Source organism: Tripterygium wilfordii, chromosome 14 (genome assembly GCF_013401445.1).
Source record: "Tripterygium wilfordii isolate XIE 37 chromosome 14, ASM1340144v1, whole genome shotgun sequence".
Lineage (NCBI taxonomy): Eukaryota > Viridiplantae > Streptophyta > Magnoliopsida > Celastrales > Celastraceae > Tripterygium > Tripterygium wilfordii.
In genome coordinates this window covers 3,860,955-3,882,032 of record NC_052245.1, presented here as the reverse complement: position 1 = coordinate 3,882,032, position 21,078 = coordinate 3,860,955, and the positions used below count along the sequence as shown (strand labels likewise).

The following is a 21,078-nucleotide window of genomic DNA, read 5'->3' as shown; positions in this document are numbered from 1 at the left end:
AACTATCTTAACACTATACAAGTAATTCAAACTCAATTATCATCTCTTTCAAATGACTTTCATTAATGGGAACCTGTTTGTAACATAAACAGATTTTGTAGCTCTGTACAGATTCAGGCTAGCAGCAGGAAAGAGGAAATGGAAAACAGAAACTAGAAGGAAAGAAATACCCTATTTTAAATCGCTACAACAGCAGGAACCAAGTAGTTTAAGTACAACATATATTTTGCAGGACTAAGGACTACCTGACATGATAAACATTTTAATCAAGAACCCAGTCGACTGGCAAATCACATTGTGAAATTCCGTTTGGTAGCTTCCATTTTCATTAATAGATCTTTGATATCTGCTTCCATTCTCATCTTCATATTGAAATACTCTCGATGTGCTCTCTCCAAAGCCTGGAATTCTTCAAATTTCTGTTTACGCATTTCCTCAGCCTCAGCCACATGCAATTTTGCAATTCTACTTGCATACTCTTCCTCAATCTTTTCATTCTTTGCAATTGCAATACGTTTCAAGCCATCTGCTTCTCTTCTCGCATCATCAGCACGTGCTTGGAACATCTTAGCTTCTGCTTGCTTAATTCTCACAATGCTCTCCAGTTCATCAAATACCGGTTCCTTTTGGATGCTTCTCATCAACTCCGACTCCCGAGGACGCCTTTCGATCCTTTCATGACGGTGGCTAGGAATCAGGCTGTCTGACCGTTCCAACTGAGGAGCTTTTTCCATATGAACAGATTTAAGCCAACCACTGTCCTGGCTGGGCCCTGCAATCCCATTACTTGCTTTCCCTTGTTCCTTCACCACAAATGTTGTATCCTTGAACTTTGAAGAATCAGTTTCTGCAATCGAAGGAGAGAAATAAATGGTAACCGCATGGTTTAGGTGGCAAAACCTAATAGAAATGAGTCAAGCACACCATCAAAGGCATGCAAAATATAATTTTTTTTTATCACAGAATGCGATCTTCAGCCAATTCAAGATATAACGCTTGAACAAACACCCTGATCAAAGCCACACATAAAACTGCCAGACCAGAAAACTAAGAATGTGCATTACATCTTCATATCACTCAATGCACTCCAATCGAATGAACAAAATCACGAATTTAGATATTGTCAATTGAAATAAAACTCACCTAGTTTACTGTTTAAGAATTAGTGAAGGTTTTATTGGTCTAAAGAGCCCATTTAAGGTTTTACTACTGTTTTCCTATAGATTCAGGAATTCATCAAAAGATGAAAGTCTACTGGACATATCACACAAGTCATAAAGAAGAGAGACAGTTTTAGACCATGTAAAGGATCAAAATCAACTCTGTTTCAGTCTTTGAATGCAAGGCATCACATTATCATGCATATAAATGAAGCTGTGTGAAAAGCTAAAACCTTTTGAAAGCAAAGAAAGTTGTACTCTAATGAAGAAAAACAAAGAGAACTTACCAGTCAGGAAACTCATGATATGACTATAAACCTCAGGAAGATCAGACTTATTAGCAACCAATCTTGCCAGAATCTGGTGAGCAATTTCATGCAGCCGTTTACCTCTCACATCCTTGCTTCCACCAAAAATCCTCTTGACATATTCAAGTTCCTTGCAAAATGTTTCCATAGTCCAATCCTTGGAAAAATTTAGAAAAACCTCCTTCACAAAACCAAACATTTCAGAAGGATGATCACAAGCCACGCAGTGGAACTGCATCTCAGTCGTCACTTGAGCCCCAGTTGCACTCAGCCCATTTCTAATAAAAGACTCCCGCAGTGCACAGTCCGCATGGCACCAATGTAGACAGACATCACACCCAACCCAACTACATGTGTTAGATGCCATGTCAAACTTTGAACACACAAGACACATACAAGCACTGCAAAAACCATTTTTCTTCACACAAACTTTGCAATCACATTCATCCACTGGCAAAGGACTCCGACAAGATTGATTTCTGCATTTTAAGTTGAGAAAGATCTCTGCTATATCAGAAGATGAAACACCACCCTCTAGCTGAAGATACTCGGGCAGGCTGGTTTTCAAAGCAACCAAGATTTCCAACTGTGCACGATGGGATTTTAATAACATGTCCAAGGTTAAGTCAGACCTATTCTGCAGTGCATTACGAACTGCATCTAGTTGTTCGTGCTTGTCTGCACTAAACATGATTTCACGAATGCTCTCTTTTAGACATGACACAGATTGTCCTGTCATTTCGTGAAACTTTCTTGCCATCAAGTGAAGAGGTTCAGAAACTATCCTGCTAATGATTGTCTCCACAAAAGCAGATCCGCCAATAAGACATTGCTCTTGTTCCTTCTGGCTACTTGTTCTATACAAGTTACCGCTATGCTTCTCTCTCACTAATCTCTTCTTTTCAAAACTATAGTTGGAGCCAATTTCATGAGATCTAACATTGTGCAAAGAGGATTTAACATCGTCCTGAGACTTAGGCTGTCCTTCTGACAACTGTTTGTGAAAACTCAACTGCCTTTCCAGTCCATTGGGCATCTTAGAGCTTGCCTGCCCAGGCTGACCATTTGAAATACCCTGTAATGTTTGAGACTGTTCAAGAGAGCCACTACCGTTCATCAAGATTCTTTGATACAAAGGAACTTCTTTGTGCCTTGAATCATTCTGAGATGGTCCCTGCCAAGTACCTTGAGATAGTTGATCAATTCCTTTAAATATGGGGCCGCTATGAACTGATTGTTCATAGTTGTCAAATGAATTCTGAGTCAACGAACAGCTTGGGTTGTGATAAAATGACTGAGAACCTGAAAAGGACATTGATGCAGTAAACCCATCAGAATTTGTACGAAATGTGTTAGACAAGGATTGAACACTCCTAGCATGACTTGGGGAACTGGGAGCCACATTTGTATCTCTTGATGCGCCAATAGGTAATAAAACATTTGGCAAGCTAAGAGAAAGATCAAGTGGTTCAAGTGTTAACTTGTTATCTCTATGCTTAACATCCACTGCTTGGTCAGCTTTCTCAGCTCTTCGGACAGGTGAGCTAGAAAACAATTCAAATCCCCTTGTACTCGGCCCTTCCATGACATCATCCCGGCAAGGTACAACATCTCTTGATTCTCTTCCCATCCATACATTGTCTTCCACATAATCAACAACACGAGGAGGTGTGACAGCCATTCTTTTGCCTTTGTCTTTAACATTCTGCTCAGTACCTTCTGATGTAATATTGGTATTCACTTCAAGCACTGTAGCATTTCCCTCATTCGAATTTGGCATTTCAACATCCTCCACCTCTACCTCTACCTCAAGCTCAAGATCAATTCCCTTGTCTTGCTTATTCCCCCCCTCCAAATCATATGATTTATCAGCAAACATGTCCTTTCTTGTTTTTTCCAGAGAATCACTACTCTTTAAATTCTCTTCCTTCTTACATTCAATACTCTCCTTTAAATTCTCTTCCTCCTCATCAGTGGTTGCAACTTCAATTTCATCACGACCACCGCCAGACTCATCATCTAAGTTCTTCTCACAATCATCCACCTTATCACAATCATCCACCATATCTTTCATCTTGGAAGCATCTCCTTTTGTCTCTTCCTCTACGCCTTCCACAAATTTATTAGTCTCCTCAACTCTTAGTTCACTCTGAACATCCTCAGCCTCATTAGGATCAGCATCCAACCCATCACCCTTTCTTACTTTGATCTCATTGTCATTTTCATCATCAGTATGAACTTGGAAAGATGATTTTGGTTCTGGTTCAAGCTCCCCTTCTTCCATCTCACTACTACTACCACTGTCGCCCTTCGACTCTACTTCAGTCTTCTTCACTTCCACACTCCTAGAATGCTCACTCCCCGAGTCCTTTGACCATGTCGGCGACCTCTCCTTTACCCTCTCCCTCTCCCTGTCCTTCTCCCTCTCATTTCCCTTCCCCTCCCAGACATCCCTGGCCTTCGATTGCTCACTCCCTGAATCCCTTGACCAGCTTGGCGACTTCAACAAATCCCTGGATCCCATCGGCGACCTCACACCACTACTTCCTCCTCTCTCCTCCAACTCCTTACTACCTGCAGTGAATTCTTTACTATCAGAACCTCTACCACCACAACCAAATCTTCGCCACGAGGAGACGCTTCCTTCTCGCCTTGAACGATCCCTCTCTGATCTAAACCCCTTAGGGAACCCCCTTCGAGGAACAGAAAAACTGTCTGAGCGTTGAATTACCCTATCTCCACCACGTCCACCTCCGCTATACCCACTGTTGTTGTATCTATCAAACCCCTTTCTCCGATCAAAGCCATCAAAATCATGATCAGATCGCTTGTGGACAGCACGATTATCATCATCCCCACTGCGATCGTACCTGCCTGAAGATGACGACGAAGACATCAGATTCTTCCGTGCATTATCAGATTTATAGTAGAAGCTCCGATGTGAAGAAGATGATCGATTCAGGTTCGATTCTTTGGAGGCGAGCTTCTCATTGTACGAATCAAGTTCGTCACTCGATCTCAATCTCTTCATCTTATGACTAATTACACAACAAATGCTCCAATCTTGTAAACAACGACAGCAACAACAAATTACAGCTCAACAAGCCAATTTGAGCCGCGAAACCCTAACATATTGGCCCCAATTCCAAAACAAATTTACAACAACGAACCAAAAGAGCTAGCTGTTTTTCCTTTTCAAACCCTAATTTTGCCTATGTGTACACCAGAAAGAAATATGATATGAAAGCCAACAAGAACAATCATTCACAGCCGCATGTACACGCAAATTACAACAACAAAAACAAAACACAAGGCAAGCGTGAGCTTCGAAACCCCAAAATTTCACCAGAATTTCAAGTCAAATCCCCCACCCCAGCAGCTGCAACAGCAGAACCCCTTCTAGCTTCAGATTCATTCAATTCAACTGGTTCCAGATAAGGAGATGATGAAGCTTATTCATGAAGACGACCGATTCAGGCGGTTATACAGAAAGAACCGATGTAGAAGGTTGCCCAGCGAAGACAATCCGGTAGGAGAAGAAATTTATGCTTTTAGCTTTAGACTTTAGGTGGTGGTGGTGGTGGCGTTGGGGAATACAGGCGAGGTGAGATCATAAAAAATCTGTCGTTTCAATGCATTAATTATTGCGGTCAACGCAGTTTAACTACTTTTCCTTTTTACAGATTAAGAGAGACGCTTGGATACGCAAGGTAAGATTAACATACGGTCGTGATTGAAAGATGAGGCTTTTCTCGTTGATTTGAAAACTCAAACCACATTGAGATGTGCACCTGCAATCAAAACCTTACACGTTGCGTTTTGGACACGTGTAAGAGGATGGCACAACTACTATCATTCGTGAGTGGTGGGTCACACGTCAGAGAAAGGAAGGACGGTTTGACTCCGGTAGAGACTTTTTGACGTCATACGAAGCTTACTTTTTTTGACCTGTGCAAGATGATCAGGCGCCGTTCGATCGTGTGGGCCCGAAAAGGAATGATGATGCCACCCACTGAAGAAAATGACAAAATTGTATTATGGGCCCAGCCCATGTCAGAACCTTATCAACTTCAAGGAAAAAAAATAAAAGGTCAATATTTATGTCCCCTGTTATAAGAGAGACTTTTATACTCTCAAACAATGATCTTCCTTTCATTGAACTTCCATGGCTGCTCTCTCAATAGGAAATCTTGTTCACAGTACCTGTGGTATTCATCAAGAGCTGAAAAAGTATAACTGTTACTGCCCAAGAACTGTGTCATGCCAAATCAAAGAATCAGCAGCTGATCATACACCAGTTCCAGTTGCAGAGACAACCCAGAAGAAGAAGAGGAAATTGTCAGAACTGTTTGGGAGTGGCTTAGACAAGATTGGGAAAGGATTGAAGGATTACAAGACTCCACAGAAGAAAGGAGGAGACTGGAAGGACTTGGTGTTGATGAGCTTATCATTTGCTGTTTATGTTTACATCTCTCAAAAGATTGTTTGTGCTTATTGTGCTTGGATCTCCATGCTCAACCTCAACCAATCATGGTAGATACATATATATGCATGGTATTATCATCATCACCATTTCTATGTGATATATATTTTGTGAATTATAGTCTATATATATATATATATATGAAGGAATCAAGTTTTTATTAAGATCTAGAACCTGAAAATTGAAAGAAGAGTTTTTATTAGGATCAATGATCATTGATCTGCTCTAAACACTTCCTTGTACTTATTGACATTATTCAAGCTGCTCACAATAAGCACACGATAACAAAAGTTGCACAAAACGTCTTCAAGGAACAAAAGACCAAAAAGAAAGGGTAATTAGACTCTCAAATATTTACCCAGATACGTAGTTAAGTGCAGTAATTAAATGGATAATAGCATTAATTAGTATATAATTCAAGGCCAGCAGTAGAAGGTGCAAAGTGGATCAATTCTTTGGAATGAACCCATGGCTTCACCACCACAACTGACTTAAAAAGCTTAATTGCCTCATTCTCCATGGCTAAAACCTTGAGGTAGTACTTGATCCCTGAAACCACCTGCCTCTGCGCCTCCACCACCTCCGTGAATGTCAGCTTCCGGCTGCCGTCGCCGTTCTCTTCCTCATGATGCTGATGCTGCAGTCTGCTGTACTCCTCCACTGAGAATCTCCCCAGTGCTTGCACCTCCATGTTCGTCTTCACATCACTCACTTCACTTCTCCCACCAACCAAATGTCCTCTGTACCCTCTCACTTGGCCCAATATCGATATCACTACCAATACTGAAACCAAATACAATTCTCTTCTTAAAGCCGCCATATGTAGCTGTTTCTATCCTTTTTTCTTCTCTGGTCCTAATTAATCTGTAGGCTGTGTGGGTATTTATGGAGATACTTGGACACGCAAATTAAGGTGAAAAGAAGAGGCGGGCACGAACGGTGTGCCGCGTATCTGATACATGCAAAGAAAAAGACAAGTACCAGCTGCAATCTTATCGTCTGGGACTGGGATGATTGTTTTATACTGGATGTGATGTGACACCCACGCATCTACTAGCTGGACAATTGCCTGCACGCATGCTTACCACCCATAAATACATATGGCGTCATAGGTTTCATAAGTTTTCTAAGGTTAATCTGGAGCCTAGAGCAGGGATTCATGGCAAGTTTTGTTCTTTTAAGGCTAGGTTAGTCTGCTTAAGCAACCTGGAGAACTCTAGGGCACGCAACAATTATCAAATTGCAACTAACAGAATGATATTGTATGATTGAGAATTAAGTTTAGTGTCAAATAGTACTTACCAATTCTAGCCCAAATGGACTCGTCTTCATTCAAATGTTACATGGAAGAGAGTAGCAGGGGACATTAAAAAGGGTCAACTTTCTAATCCATTCAGTCGCTTAACTCTTTTGAAATGCGAACAATTTGAAATGTCAGTCATCATTAAACCTCACAACTTAAGAAATTTTCTGGTTTCATTCAGAGGATTTCACTTATCTGTTTATTCAACATGCGCAGCCTAGTCAGCTTTGAGTCTTTCACGCTTAAAGACGCGATAAAGAAGTGCCACCAGCCATTGCCAGAGAAGGATAAGTCGATTAGCACGCTTGGGCTGCAGTTCTGGTCTTGGTCCAAAAATCCCCTTGTAGATCTCCTTTTGCTTCTGATAGAGAGCCTTGTCTTGTTCAGCCAGTACTCGCAACTCCTTTGCAATGGCCTTGTCTTCGGGAGCAAATTTACGGGCCTTGAGGAAGTCTTCCCGTGCAGCATCGGTTTGCCCAAGTTCTGCTTTAGCCTTTCCTCTTCTGAACATCGCCTTAACATTGTTCTCATCCTCTGCCAATACCTGTAAGAGTATAATAAATATCACAAACATAATCAAATACCTAGGAAAAAACAAACTATGGAAATGCAATAATACTATGTCATTTAACAAGCCAACTTAGTGGCAACAGGAACACTTTTACAGTGTCTACAGCTTAAGGAAAAACCGAAAAAAGGAAGGATTGCCAAAGCAAAAAAGAATGACTAGTCTCAATGGATCAATAGAGTGAAGGGAAGGATATAGTTCAAAAATGCAACATGATGAGAATTACAAAATTGTAGCATTTAAAGAAATCTATTAAATCAATGGACATGGAGCAAATCAACAATACTTACAGTGCTGCACTGTCCTATGGCTTCTTCATATCGCTTGAGCTTTATCATACAGGCTGCCATGTTTAGGTGGCAAGGATTCTTTACAGCCAAAGCCATGTCCCGGTACTTTCCAAAAAGTTGGAACATGAAATCATCGCCCATGTATGCAATGGCCTAATATGCACATAACCAGCCAGGCATCATTAAGAAACAGGGACTTAAAAGGAACAAAAATATGAGACCATACTCCAATGCTGTAAACAGTAAAATTAAAAACAGAAGTGTATAACTATAAGACTGCAATCGGATGCTATATATAGTGAAAAAAAGGAACATAAGTGTGCAACCATTTCATACTGTTGCATGGCCTCCTCCAGTTTATCCTCCTTAAATAAAGCATTCCCATCCATCTTTCTTCGATCTGCAGCTCCAATCCTCTCTTCAACAGTCATGTCACCACGAGCTTTCCCCTATCAAATATATCACCCACAAATATGTGTAAGGTGAAACTTTTGGAGATATGTAAGTTATAGCTCACATATAACTTACTTCTCTGGTTTCGTCAAACCCAATAAGCTCAACCTCATAAATAATATCCGCCATTGGCGGAACATTTGGGAAAGAGAAATTTCCCTCTTTGCCATAGCCTAATTCCCAGCCCACATGCAACAACGCACGTTCACCAGATTTCATACTAGATACACCCATTGCTAAGCCAGTCATTTCTTTCTTTTCTGTCACCAAAGTAAACTGACCATACTTAATAACAAGTACACAACAGTTAAATCAACAAAGAAACAATGCAAATTGATTCAAAAGCAGTTAAATCATCATAAGTATGAAGGACACAAGGGGTAATGGATAATTCCTATGTATAGAGCTTTCCTCAAGGATACTATAAGCTTTTACAAACAACTCCGTGAGAATATAATACTAAGTAAGGTTGTGAGAGCTTGACCATGTAATTCAGGTCCATGATGGTGTTCGAAATAAAATTGAATTACCACCACATTATACTGAGAACATTGGTATTGGTAGCAAAGAACAAACCTGGGAACACATATATGGAAGCTTAACAGAAACAGTTCAAGAAAATTAAAACTAAATATAATTTTCTGGTAATTGTAACTGATTTCACATGAAATGACTTTTTTCCTTTCATTTTTGCGCTAAAAAACTAGAACCTGGAAGACTGATACCTTTCCCTAAAACCATTTCAAATGGTCGTTGTTCTAGCCATGTATCTTCAAACTTGTGCTGAGTGCTTTCAGTCCATGCTCTGTAATGTACTGTCAGACAAGTGCAATCATTCAGACATCAATATTACAACTAGAATCATTGGAGGACCTCCGGAAACAAAAAATCTTGTCTAAAGAACAAAAAAAAGGCTTAATTTGATAGACCATATAATGAATATCACAGAATTCACGGCCATTCATTTCAGAATGCAGGAAATTTCAAAGTCAAGAATACAAAAGCCACCCAGAAAAGGAAAGAAACACAGACTGAGAACCTTTAGCACACAGGTACTTACAGAAGCATGTTGAATATTTGGAAGGTTTCTGACCATGACCCTCCTTGATAATTTGCTTTGAGACCTTTTCATGAAGTACTTCAACTTCAGAATCAGCTTTTGGGGGTCCATTACCATCTTGAGGAGGTTCTCCGTGCACAGATGTTGAATGTTCAGCAACTATCTCATTTTCCTCAGTTTCGACTGCAAAGAACGTGGGACGCAATTAACAAAGTCATGCACATACTGGAAAATAGTGCACAACACCCGTGTACAAGGCTCCCGCAGTGAAAGGATCGGGTACAGACAAGATGTACACAGATTTTACCCCCACATAATATGTGGAAATGCTATTTCCAGGAATTGAACATGTCAACTCTACCATTGGGTCACATGTTCGCCCTTAAGTTATCTAGTACTTACAAATGTAAAACAAACTAACTCAACAATTACGCCTTTTTTCCCATTTAAATCCAATTAATCAGTGGTCGGGCATTCCATAGCTACAGTCTAGTGACTAGTCTACTCCTTTTAGGCAAATAGAAACCTAGCATCCACTCTTTGCTTGACCAAGTTAAAATGTTGAACATTTTAGTGCGACACAAAGTAAAGTCAAATAGACAGCGTTACAAGTTAAAGATCATTACAATGAATTAATTAAGTCAATGCTAGCATACATTGTGTTTATTCAAGCTAAAATCAAGCATTTAACAGTTCATTCTGACAAAAACCAAAAAAAACAAAAAGAAAAAGAAAATCAAAGAGTGAGTATCACACCATGTGATTGACTGTTCTGCTGCTGCTGCTGCTGCTGCTGACGCTCCTGAGTAACAAAAGAAAATTGAGACTTCTTAACTAAATTGAGACGTAAAAGAGGCAACAACTTAATAGGTAGATCAGGATGAAGAAGTTTCTGTCTATACATGCTCAGGTTCCCTTAGAAATGCTTCATAGACTTTGCAGTTCAATTTCAAATGACAATTTCAAAGTCGTTATTAATCATCTTGAAGATAAACATGCATAAAACATTTGCATAGACATATCAAAGCAAGCGATCAGATAACTGACCTGTTCTGTTGCTAGTTCAGCTTGCTCCATGGATAACCGATATGCCAAAAACCTCTTATCAATTTTTTTACCAATTCAAATGCCTGCATAATCAAAAATAAATAAATCAATCAATCCAACAGAAAACCCCACGAGTGTGATAGGAAACTACCAACTCATCTCTCCAAAATATAGTATAATACCATAAATGAATTTCACATACAGACACGGATATACACGTATATTTACAAGCAGCACAAATAACCACTTTGAGGGGTTTTCCCTTCCAAGAAGTGCTAAGCAATTCAATACAAAAAAGGAAACCCAAGGTTAGCACCTAGGAGATATACAAGGTGCTAAGCCAGTAACGACTACTTAACATAAATGTGAAAATTAGCAAGCCAATGTATTTCCTAGTAGAGTAAGTACAAATTCATCCCAATCTACACGTCTAACAAAGAGATATAGAGTGAGGGTATGTTTGACTCGGATTCCCGTACAGGAAGCAAAATCCAGGTCGAGAAACAACAAGTTCAACCCGATTTGCAGTCAATAGCCATCCAAACTCACCGAACATCTCAGTTTTACATCGGAAAAAGTTCAACAAACAAAAAAGATCTCCGAAACCCTTCACCAGTGAAATTCAGTGAGAGTGGGAGTACTAGCATTAGATAGGTACAAAATGGAAAATGACCACTCCACAGATTTCGAGTAAGGTCAGCACAAAGAAAGACAGCTTCGCGATAGAGATGGAAACGAGAAGCAATGGTGGCGGCGATCGCGTACCTGAATCTAATCTCTGCGGTTGGGATCATCGATGACATCTGCGTAGTCAAGGGACGATTTTCATTGAAGAGTATGATCTGCTATTCCCACTAGCATCATAGTTTTCTTTCATTTGAATCCTAGGCGTACACGTGGATCAGAAATATTTCAATCCTGCGGTTGTATGGGATGGGATGGGGGCGCTGGAATCCTCAATTGTTGAAATTCCTAGAATTTATTAAATCACATCCATTCATTCAATCCTATGGTATTTAGACAAGACACGTGTGTTTTCTCTCTTTCCTCTTTATGTAAAATTTATTTTATCGAGTTACATCTCTAAGCTGTAGTTACTGAATCGGCGGTGATGGTGGAGAAGCTGGGATGAGCCAGGGACTTGTTTTCTGGTTCCGGCAGTAATTCGGAGAAGCTGGGATGATTCGGAACTTGCTTTCCGGTTCGTTAAATGACATCTGTTATCCGGAGGTTAAGAAGCATAGATCTGTGATCGGGAGCGGCGGCATCAAGGATTTGGTGACGGAGTTTCCGCAGCCGCGCTGCACAGATCAAGTGAACTTGTCTCCGTCTGTCAAGATACTAGCAGCCATGGAGGAAGGAAAAGCACAAACTGACAGAAAAGGTAGAAGAAGCAAAATGTAAGAAAGGGAAAAGAAAATAATGGACAAAAGAGTAATCTTATCATGCTGAGTTGTCCATTGCGTAACCATAGGATTGAATGAATGGGTATGATATAATAAATTCTAAAAATTTCAGCAAGTGATGATTCCAGCCCCCATCCCAATCCAAATTTATTCACTACGCATAAAAAATAGATTCACCATATATAACTTGATGATCTCTCCTTAACTTGCTCCTCCATTTTCTCCTCATATTAAGCAATCATTCACAACCACCACTGAACAAACAAGAGTTGAAGAAACTTTGACATTCCTCTTCTGCATTATGAAGGAAAAGAAAAAAAGAGGAGAAGTAATTAAATAAAGAAGAAAAAAAAAAGACAAAGAAGAAGAAGATAATGGATGCAAACAAGAATGCTACTGCATCCATCAGTGGGTTAAATCAATGTCAAGATATTTTCACAAAGACTGTCTCTAATGGAGGAATGATTTTAGGGTTCATCTTGGCTTTTAGTTTAAGCAATGTTGTGCACCACATTCTCAAGCCTCTTTCACAACCTCGTTTGACATCAGATATTGCTGTAAGTCTCTCTCTCTCTTTCTGTTTGTTTTCATAACTTCTAAGAAGAGAATGAATAATGGTAAAAAAGTTTTGGGTTCCTTGGAAATTTTCTATTGAATGCAGATAGGGCTGTTTCTGGGGAACATACCGTATATACGCGACTCCTTCAATGAAAACTGGGTACTAACATTGACCAATATAGCTGAATTTGGGATGATGTTCTATGTGTTTGTATTGGGGATTGAAATGGATCCATATGTGCTACTCAAACCACCTACTCGCGACGCGATTGTTGCCTATTCTGGAATGCTATCCACATTCATCTTGGCTTGCAGCATAACCCCCTTTCTGCACTTTACAGAAAAATCGAACATTGGTTTCACATTCACCCTCTCGTTTACTCTCTCTGGTAGTGGTTCTCATATACTAACAAGAATCATAACCAATCTCAAAATAGGCAAGTCAGATATTGGAAAGCTTGTGATCAATGCTGGTGTGCATTCTGATATGATCTCCATGCTTTTCCTCTCAGTTGGATTCATCATTGTAAATAAAGAGAGTAATGCTGATGATGTTAACTCCCGAATAAAGCAGATGGTAAAAATGATGTCTGCCCTGATCATCCAAACAGTTTTCACAGCCAAGATTTCTCCGATTTTTATGAACTGGGTTAACAATGAAAATCCTGAAGGGAAACCCATGAAAGGTCCTCATTTAGTGCTCTCAGTTGCCTTCATGGTCTTGGTATGCAGTTGTTCGCCATGGTTTGGATACAGTCCCATTCTGAGCGCGTTCATGGCGGGGATTTTCTTGCCAAGTGAGGGAAGAGTGTCCAAATGGGCAGTTGGCAAAATCAACTACTTGTTAACCACACTTTTCTATCCAATTTTCTTCTTTTGGGTGGGATATCATGCTGATTTCCGCAAATTTGAAGGTGCCAATTGGATGGCATGGGCAAGGTTTTTCTTCCTTCTCCTGATTACAATGGCCGGAAAAATTGTTGGAACTCTCATCTGTGGAGTAATTTTAGGGTTTCAATGGAAGGAATCAGTTGAACTTGGTTTGCTACTGACTCCAAAGGCTCATTTTCACATATTCATGGCTACTCTTGGAGTTGTAGTAAGTCTCTTTGCTTTCTTTTTCTTATGATTCTGCTTCAGAAGTAAGGCTCATCATACTGACCTTGTGAAATTTTGTGTTTTTGTGTTGATGCAGAATAAATCCACAAGCGTTACAACCAGTATTGAGGCCATTGTTGTGTTCTTTCTCACGGTTGTGCACGCTCCATCAGTAGTGAAACAAATCATCGAGCGTGCAAGGAAACGAGTACCAACTCGCAGGATGACACTCCAGGGGCTCGATCCAACGAATGAGCTTCGAATTTTACTATGCCTGCAAGGGCCTCAAAATGTTTCTTCTGCAATCAACTTCATGGAGATTTCTCGCGGAGCAGCAGAACCTGGAATACTTGTTTATGTCTCTGACATGATTGAAATCACAGACCAAATAGCTGCCACAATGGTGCATGATGAAGGGATGAACTCTATAATTGTGACTGACAAGGAAGTGACCAAGACAAGAGATGAAATCACCAACACATTCCAAGCGTATGTCGATGAGAATGGCAATGGAATCACGCTTAGGCGAACACTTGCTGTCTCATCACTCAACAGCATGGCTCAAGATATCTGTGTATTGGCAGAGGACTTGATGATCTCCCTCATCATATTGCCATTTCACAAGACTCAGCGCCCAGATGGAACGATGGACGGTGGCCATCCTGGGTTTCGTTATGTAAACCGCAAGGTAACTTCACATATTTGATCATCCTGAAGAGACCTAACCTGATAATCAAAACAGCATTTACAAAATTTTGAATGTAGAATTGCAGCAGTCACTATAAATATGCCTTTTCAACAGGTTCTTAGGAATGCTCCATGTTCAGTTGGGATTCTAGTTGACCGTGGTTTCGGAATGATTGGGAAAATATCAAGGTCACAGGTATGTCTCGTCGTTGCAGTCATATTCATTGGTGGCAGAGATGATCGCGAGGCATTAACCTATGCAAGTCGTGTAGCAAGACATCCGGGGGTAAAGCTCACGGTTATAAGATTTCTACTTGATACAAATCCAGAGAATGCATCAAGAAGAGCCACTGGTTTCAGAATAAATGTTGCTGAGCAGGAACTAGAGATGAAACTTGATGACGAGTGCTTCGCTGAATTCTATGAGAGACAGGTTGCAGGAGGGCATGTAGCTTACATGGAGAAGCATCTTGCCAATTCAGCTGAAACATACTCTACACTGAGGTCACTGGAAGGGCAGTATGCACTCATCATTGTAGGTCTTGGTGGAAGGGTGAACTCTGTACTGACAGTTGGAATGAATGACTGGCAACAATGCCCGGAATTGGGTCCGGTAGGTGATGTTCTTTCAGGCCCTAATTTCTCTGTTAGAACTTCAGTATTGATCATTCAACAACACAATCAAAAAGGAGAATTGGATGGCCTGGACGATGACTTCTCTGTGATGTAAAAGAACAGAATGTCAAACCGTAGTGAGATAGTGCAGAACTTTAGGACACTTGTTATTAGGAAAATACCAAAAGTTGCTTGTAAAGTTACAGTTGGTAGAAATGCATACTTACAAGACAGAAATTGCTCAACAATGTGCTCCAATCTCAGCTAAACTTCTATTTTCTTTCAGAACGTACAAGCATGTTTTTCAGATTCTTTTGGGACATCATATGTTCCAGTGTCTTCATGAATACAACATCTAAGAAGAGAACAGAGGGAAAAATAATGTGATGGATCGCAACCATCCATAGACCAACACATAGTAGGCGATTTACTAGCTGAGATGAAACTCTAGCCTTTTCCACCTAGTACAAATCAACAATCACAATCCAGCGCTAGCCCAAAACCATTACGCGATAGCATTGGTGCTGTAAATCTAGAATCAAGAGAACTTATTAAAAGGAGCACATTACTACAAAATGCCATGAAGACATTGTAATTCGAACAATCCCAGAAGTCATATCACAGTAGAATGCCAAATTAACATCAAACAAATTTGCATTCATCGTTGTAATTACAATATGCTATGCCGTTACAACCATCAAAGATTTAAGGAAGGTCTCGACAAGCGACTACCCACTTTTGGTTTCCACCAAACAACAAAGCATTCATCATCAAACAATGGCCTGCCTCCTTGGTGCTTAGCACTCTAATAATCCCTTGAAAACTTTGCTATCTCAGCCTGCAAACAATAATTAAATAAACGTAAGTTTATTCCTCCACAATAAACTGATTTCAAAGTGATGAAACAAAATAGATGCATTTGATGCCAAAGACAACTCTAAGACCAGATAGGCTGTCAATCTCGACCGAACTATAGTTGGTGCGACAGTGCCATCAGTATTCATCCTTAACAAATAGCTACCAAGCTTTCAGCTAAAACAAAATATCAACTCTTACAAGGAACAACTCTACTTTTTCACCCTCCTTTTGATGAAAAAGTTTTCAATGGTGGAAAGCAGTGTTAAAGAAATCGTACGAGAACTCAGAAAGGTATATCACAAGAAAAAGGGCCGTATAAAAGATGCATTCAAGAGTATCTCTTCCTTCGAATGTTGCATTTCTTTCTATTCTTTTTCATCACAGATGAGAATTTGAAAGAAAAATTCATATGCATTATGACTTATGCTAAAAGGAATGATAGACATAGATCCAGTTCATATTTGTTTAATCATCCCCTGACTTTAACCAAGAAAAATGCTATATACTGCTAATGAGTAATGATACTGGCTGATGATATACAAGCAAGATGCTCCATCATGAGACAACAAAGACTTTTTTTTGGATCTTTCAGTCTTAGCTCCAGCGGCTTCAGGAAGGAATGGAAGCGTGACAAGAGCCAATCCCTCTTCGGGAGACTTAGTTAATCCCTATTCTTTAATTGGCAACACTTCCTTGCAGGGCCACCAAAGCAGGCCCCTTTAGCCGCATTGATTGTTAGAGCTCACTTCACACCAACAGAATCATAAGGTTCCTTCTCCGCCTCCACTTTATAGCTCCTTTCAACATCAATTCTCTGCCCTGTCTGATATTATTAATCGAGTCAGTCTGCTTTTCTGCTTGATTTCAATAGCCATTCCTCCCTGTCAACGCTTGGCCACTCTATTGCTATTGTCGAGTACTTAAAAGAGAGAAACTATATCCAACAGTGGCCTTTACTTTAAAGGAAAAATCAAGAAAGAGTCCTACCTCAACTGCATTCTTCAGATGATCAAGTTCTTTGTCCAGGTCATTGATGGACTGGTTATACGCCTGCATCGGTGAAGACTGGCTGGTTGTGTGTATCTACAAGCGACATCAAATTGATAAAGCCGCATAATAGTGGAAAATATAGTTTGAATTCCCACTCCAATAATAACGGAGGGCAAATCAATTCACAACATGTGTAACCGATAATTGTAATACTCGTTGAGAAAAAACTTTGAGGCTTCAGGCATAATTTACCCAAAAACATGACAACGCAAGCGGCTTCTCCCACCAATATGTAGGAATTGTATGAATTTTTCTTAAAATGTGAGGGGAAGAGGGGAGGGGGTGTTCTATAATATGAATTCAGTGTAGTCCTTCACATTACAGTTGAAGAATGAACAATACGATTTTGATAAATTTTCTACTAAAAAATGATGAATACCGATGCATATAAAAGCACAGGGTGTGGCTTATACGCTGCCATAAAACATAGCCCAATTCATGTATGAGTCTCTTTGAAATCGCAAAGTGAAACCTAGGCTAACATGATTCTACATTTGCACTGCATATGCTTTAAGTTTTTATCGTCAGAAGCGCCTCTGTATCTCACAATACTCAAAACACATCCCTTGTACGACAAGCTTACTCCCCAATCCCCATACAATATAAGGGAAAAAACCAAAAATAAATAAGAAATCCATAAAAAGACCAACAAAAATGCAAAACACATACCAATATGTATAGAAAGAGAGGAATCCATACTAACCCTAACAATGATCTTGTACTTGAGAGGGTGAGGAAGCTTGTAACCAGCGAAGAGAACATTCTCGTCCCTGTGTAATTGCCTGATCAACAACAGAATCAAAACCATACCGAGCTTTAATTAATTGAGGAAAAAAAAATGAAGAAAATACATTGATAAATTGGCTTAATAATTACATGCGAACAATGTTGCCAATGGTGTGGTCCTCTCTCTCAATCGTGAAAGATGCCGCATTGATTATCTTCGTGTCTCTCTCGTACGAAACCCTAGAAAGTCCAAAAAAAATAATTAAAACAGTGAGTTTCAAGTGTGCGCGAGAAAAAGTAGTAGAGAGAAAGATTAGGCGGGGGAATGAACTCACTTTTTGGTTCCTTCGGGGACGACGAATCGCTCGTATCGGTCTGGGGCATTCATGGCTTCTCGGCTTCTCTTTCTTTGTTCTCAGCTTCCGTCTAGTTTTTGTTTTAACTTCGTGAAAACCACCGACCTTAAGGGCCTGCCCGTTTAGGGTGTTGGGGGGTGTTGGGGAGGGTTGGGTTCGTCCCGAACATCTCTCAACCCTTGTCTGTTTGAGGTGTTCGGGACCGTTGGGATAAAACCTCCCTATATTCCGGAATTTACTAAAATACCCCTTCTTATATTACCTGTTAGGTTCTTTAAATAGTATAATAAAGGGTATTTTTGGAATATAATACATAAAACTTTAATGAACACCTCCCAACACCCCTTCAAAACGAACAAAGGTTCTATTTAAAAATACCAACACCTCCCAACACCCCCCAACCCCTCCCAACCCAACACCTCTCAACCCAACCCCTTCCAACGCCCTAAACGGGCAGGCCCTAAACCAAGCTAAAGGCACAGTGGCACGGCATCGTTTTTGACAGTAACTAGTTGCTTAAAAAATGTTCATTTTTAAAAAAATATATATATATGTTTATGTATTTCTTTGAACAAAGGGTTAATCCCTTCTATCTATCTATCTATCAAAAAAGAGTTCTCCCAACTCCTCCCGATCTGTTTCTGTTTCTGATCTCTTTCACTTGTTTCATGTTTTGAGTTTGAAAAGGTTTGATTCAAGATCTCTTCTCTCCAACTCTAAATCTTCTCGATCGCAGATCTTTTATCCACGTCGTTTTTGAAATCTAAAAAAGATTGACCTCTCTTATTGAAAAAAAAAATTATTGTCCACCTGCTATTTTTTGTCTGGCTCTTTTCTTTTCTTTTTTCAAAAAAAAATTTATGATCTTGCTGGCTTCTCTTGTTAAGGAAATCCGATCCATGACTTTTTTCAAAAGGAAAATGATTTATGTCTATAATTTTACCATCCATAAATTTACATTTACATAATCTAAGTGGCTATCCAACTCAGCATGCCATCTAGATTCAATTAAAAAAATAAAAAAAGCTAGATATGTTTTTCCTGCTTCTCTCTCCTCTTTTTTACTCTTGCAGTTCTCTTTTCCTCTCTCCTCAAGCTTCCTTTTTTACTTTTGCAGCTCTTTTACTTTTCTCTCACATTGTAGCCGCAGGTCATCACACGATCTAGCTTTATCGGTTGCAACGTCCGAGAGCAAATCATGGAGAACGCGTTTGAGCATAATCATGTTGCGATCTTGTAAACGGTCGTTGGGCTGCTTTGCCACTCTGACTTGAATCCACATGCTTCTTAGATGATTCGATCGTGGTGGTGCAGGCCAAACCAATGGATCCATGAAATTACAGAAGCCGCCACTAGCAAAAATAAATTTCGATGTTGCTGTTCAATAGACCACTCAAGCATAGAGAGACTCGGCAATCACCGTCGCTGCAATCAAACACCCTCACTCGATCAATCACGGGAAATTGAACCGATTGTGGGCCTGAATGGCTTTGTCAATGAGGCTATACGCGAAGTCTGTCCATAGAGTTCTAATAGTTTACCAAAGCAATTTTAGTCTAACAATATCGTTTGTTTGGTAGACAGTAGTTTAGTTTAATTCCTACAAAATGGTATACAGTCTCATTTTTACCAAAGTGGTATATGCAATTCTCACTTGTTTTTTCGTATGTAAATGTTTGATGATTCGTGTTGAGTTAGCTGATAAAACTTATAAATACTGACAATATTTGCTATTTAAGCATTAGAATCAAACATTCATTCGCACTAAAACTACGCTTGACAACCATCAAACACCTTGTAAAAGACCAACGTCAAGTTTACTCACCAGTGACTTATTACATTGATAGTGTAATTAATTATATTCAAAGTGTAATAAGATCCTGCCAAGCTTATTAAGCCATCAATGTCAATTTTATGCACAAGTGCCTTATTATATTGATTGAGTAACATTTATATATGAAGTGTAATAAGTCTCTGCCAAACAACACTGTCAACTTTACTCACGAGTGGCTTATTACATTTGACAGTGTAATTAATTACATGGACAATGTAACTAGTTACCATTTTCTAATTTGACAATGTAATAAACCACTATCAAATTTGTTTGCATTGTCCAGAATGGAGAAAGTGTCATTAGTACGATGACTCAATTAAAAAATGATATTTAATTACAATATTTGCAACTAGACAATATAATAGGGCAACCCCCTTTTGGGATGTTTTGTCTCAAGTGGAGACAGTGTCTTATTACACTGTCACAATTGGACAGTGTAAATAGTTACATTGTCTAATTTGACAGTGTAATAAACCACTGTCAAGTTTGTTTAAGTCGTCCAAAATGGAAAAAAAGTGTTTTAGTATGATGTCCCAATCGAAAAATGATATTTAGTTATGCTATTTGCAACTAGACAATGTAATTATATCATTTTGATTGCACCAAGCAAAATCAGAATGTTCAAATATTCATATATAATTTTTAAGAAATCAAAATCACACAAATATTTGATATCAGAAACCTATTAATAAGAAAAACGTCATCACACTAACATGCACATCTGTAAACGCTCAAAATAGTATCCATAGAAGAACGCAATGTAATGGTTTTCCATAAACTTGCTTCTTTGAACCAAGAAAGTTGTTACTGGTTCATGGGTTGAAGATAACTAGATTTCTCGCGTAGGTCTCTTGAACAAGTATGGATTGTCAAAATATTCTCTTCAATGTTGCCTCCGATTTGAAGTTGAATCGCTCGCGAACCACGGATTTTAGATCTGGGCGGTGGATTTCAAGCTTCATCAAGAAGATTTGGGAGGTGAGGGTTCTCGAAATTCGAAATTATGTCTCTGTCATGCCTATTTACAAGTGAAATTAGGTTGTATTTCTTTTTTTAAAAAATTGTCATGTCAGCTTGCATATGTGGCATGCCACATCAGTTATGTAATTTTATGGATGGATTTTTTATGGACGTGTAGTGCTACCGTTTTCAAAATGTATTACTTATTAGTTATAACAAATCAGCTTTTGTTTTGCATTGAAATTTGATTACTTCATT

General features: G+C 39.3%; 6 protein-coding genes and 1 long non-coding RNA gene across 10 annotated transcripts; 2 read left to right on the top strand and 5 right to left on the bottom strand.

Annotated features, from left to right (window-relative positions):
• Window positions 1-25: 25 nt before the first annotated feature.
• LOC120015680 (protein OBERON 4-like) lies at window positions 26-5,073 on the bottom strand. The gene is made up of 3 exons (XM_038868204.1): window positions 4,670-5,073; window positions 1,448-4,607; window positions 26-847 (listed from the first exon to the last, which is right to left on the bottom strand). Exons 2-3 carry the CDS (start codon window positions 4,497-4,499, stop codon window positions 291-293), a joined length of 3,609 nt encoding a protein of 1,202 aa, XP_038724132.1. The 5' UTR covers window positions 4,500-4,607; window positions 4,670-5,073; the 3' UTR covers window positions 26-290.
• A 503-nt stretch (window positions 5,074-5,576) lies between these two features.
• Window positions 5,577-6,111, top strand: LOC120015734. Its single transcript, XM_038868277.1, has one exon. The coding sequence runs from the start codon at window positions 5,634-5,636 to the stop codon at window positions 6,003-6,005; it is 372 nt and encodes a 123-aa protein (XP_038724205.1). The 5' UTR covers window positions 5,577-5,633; the 3' UTR covers window positions 6,006-6,111.
• A 21-nt stretch (window positions 6,112-6,132) lies between these two features.
• On the bottom strand, window positions 6,133-7,044 carry LOC120015733 (cysteine proteinase inhibitor B-like). The gene has a single exon (XM_038868276.1). The coding sequence runs from the start codon at window positions 6,769-6,771 to the stop codon at window positions 6,352-6,354; it is 420 nt and encodes a 139-aa protein (XP_038724204.1). The 5' UTR covers window positions 6,772-7,044; the 3' UTR covers window positions 6,133-6,351.
• A 187-nt stretch (window positions 7,045-7,231) lies between these two features.
• On the bottom strand, window positions 7,232-11,494 carry LOC120015732 (peptidyl-prolyl cis-trans isomerase FKBP42). 3 transcript variants are annotated; one of them, XM_038868275.1, is made up of 9 exons: window positions 11,438-11,494; window positions 10,673-10,755; window positions 10,382-10,427; window positions 9,626-9,808; window positions 9,291-9,380; window positions 8,641-8,825; window positions 8,439-8,561; window positions 8,113-8,265; window positions 7,232-7,798 (listed from the first exon to the last, which is right to left on the bottom strand). In XM_038868275.1, the coding sequence occupies exons 2-9, from the start codon at window positions 10,700-10,702 to the stop codon at window positions 7,472-7,474; spliced, it is 1,137 nt and encodes a 378-aa protein (XP_038724203.1). In that variant the 5' UTR covers window positions 10,703-10,755; window positions 11,438-11,494; the 3' UTR covers window positions 7,232-7,471. The 3 variants fall into 3 exon arrangements, with proteins under 3 accessions (XP_038724203.1, XP_038724202.1, XP_038724201.1); XM_038868274.1 differs by lacking the exon at window positions 11,438-11,494 and adding an exon at window positions 11,346-11,360 and having other exon boundaries at window positions 7,368-7,798; XM_038868273.1 differs by lacking the exon at window positions 11,438-11,494 and adding an exon at window positions 11,222-11,346 and having other exon boundaries at window positions 7,368-7,798.
• Window position 11,495: 1 nt separating this feature from the next.
• On the bottom strand, window positions 11,496-12,868 carry LOC120015736. The gene is made up of 3 exons (XR_005471810.1): window positions 12,765-12,868; window positions 12,256-12,372; window positions 11,496-12,044 (listed from the first exon to the last, which is right to left on the bottom strand). It is a non-coding gene; the product is annotated as an uncharacterized LOC120015736 (long non-coding RNA).
• LOC120015730 (cation/H(+) antiporter 28) lies at window positions 12,447-15,312 on the top strand. Its single transcript, XM_038868269.1, has 4 exons — window positions 12,447-12,635; window positions 12,740-13,735; window positions 13,832-14,422; window positions 14,537-15,312. Exons 1-4 carry the CDS (start codon window positions 12,453-12,455, stop codon window positions 15,149-15,151), a joined length of 2,385 nt encoding a protein of 794 aa, XP_038724197.1. The 5' UTR covers window positions 12,447-12,452; the 3' UTR covers window positions 15,152-15,312.
• Window positions 15,313-15,558: 246 nt separating this feature from the next.
• LOC120015735 (DNA-directed RNA polymerases II, IV and V subunit 11) lies at window positions 15,559-18,136 on the bottom strand. 2 transcript variants are annotated; one of them, XM_038868279.1, is made up of 6 exons: window positions 18,006-18,136; window positions 17,821-17,910; window positions 17,648-17,726; window positions 16,882-16,977; window positions 15,799-15,874; window positions 15,559-15,762 (listed from the first exon to the last, which is right to left on the bottom strand). In XM_038868279.1, exons 1-5 carry the CDS (start codon window positions 18,056-18,058, stop codon window positions 15,842-15,844), a joined length of 351 nt encoding a protein of 116 aa, XP_038724207.1. In that variant the 5' UTR covers window positions 18,059-18,136; the 3' UTR covers window positions 15,559-15,762; window positions 15,799-15,841. The 2 variants fall into 2 exon arrangements, with proteins under 2 accessions (XP_038724207.1, XP_038724206.1); XM_038868278.1 differs by having other exon boundaries at window positions 15,559-15,874.
• Window positions 18,137-21,078: the final 2,942 nt, after the last annotated feature.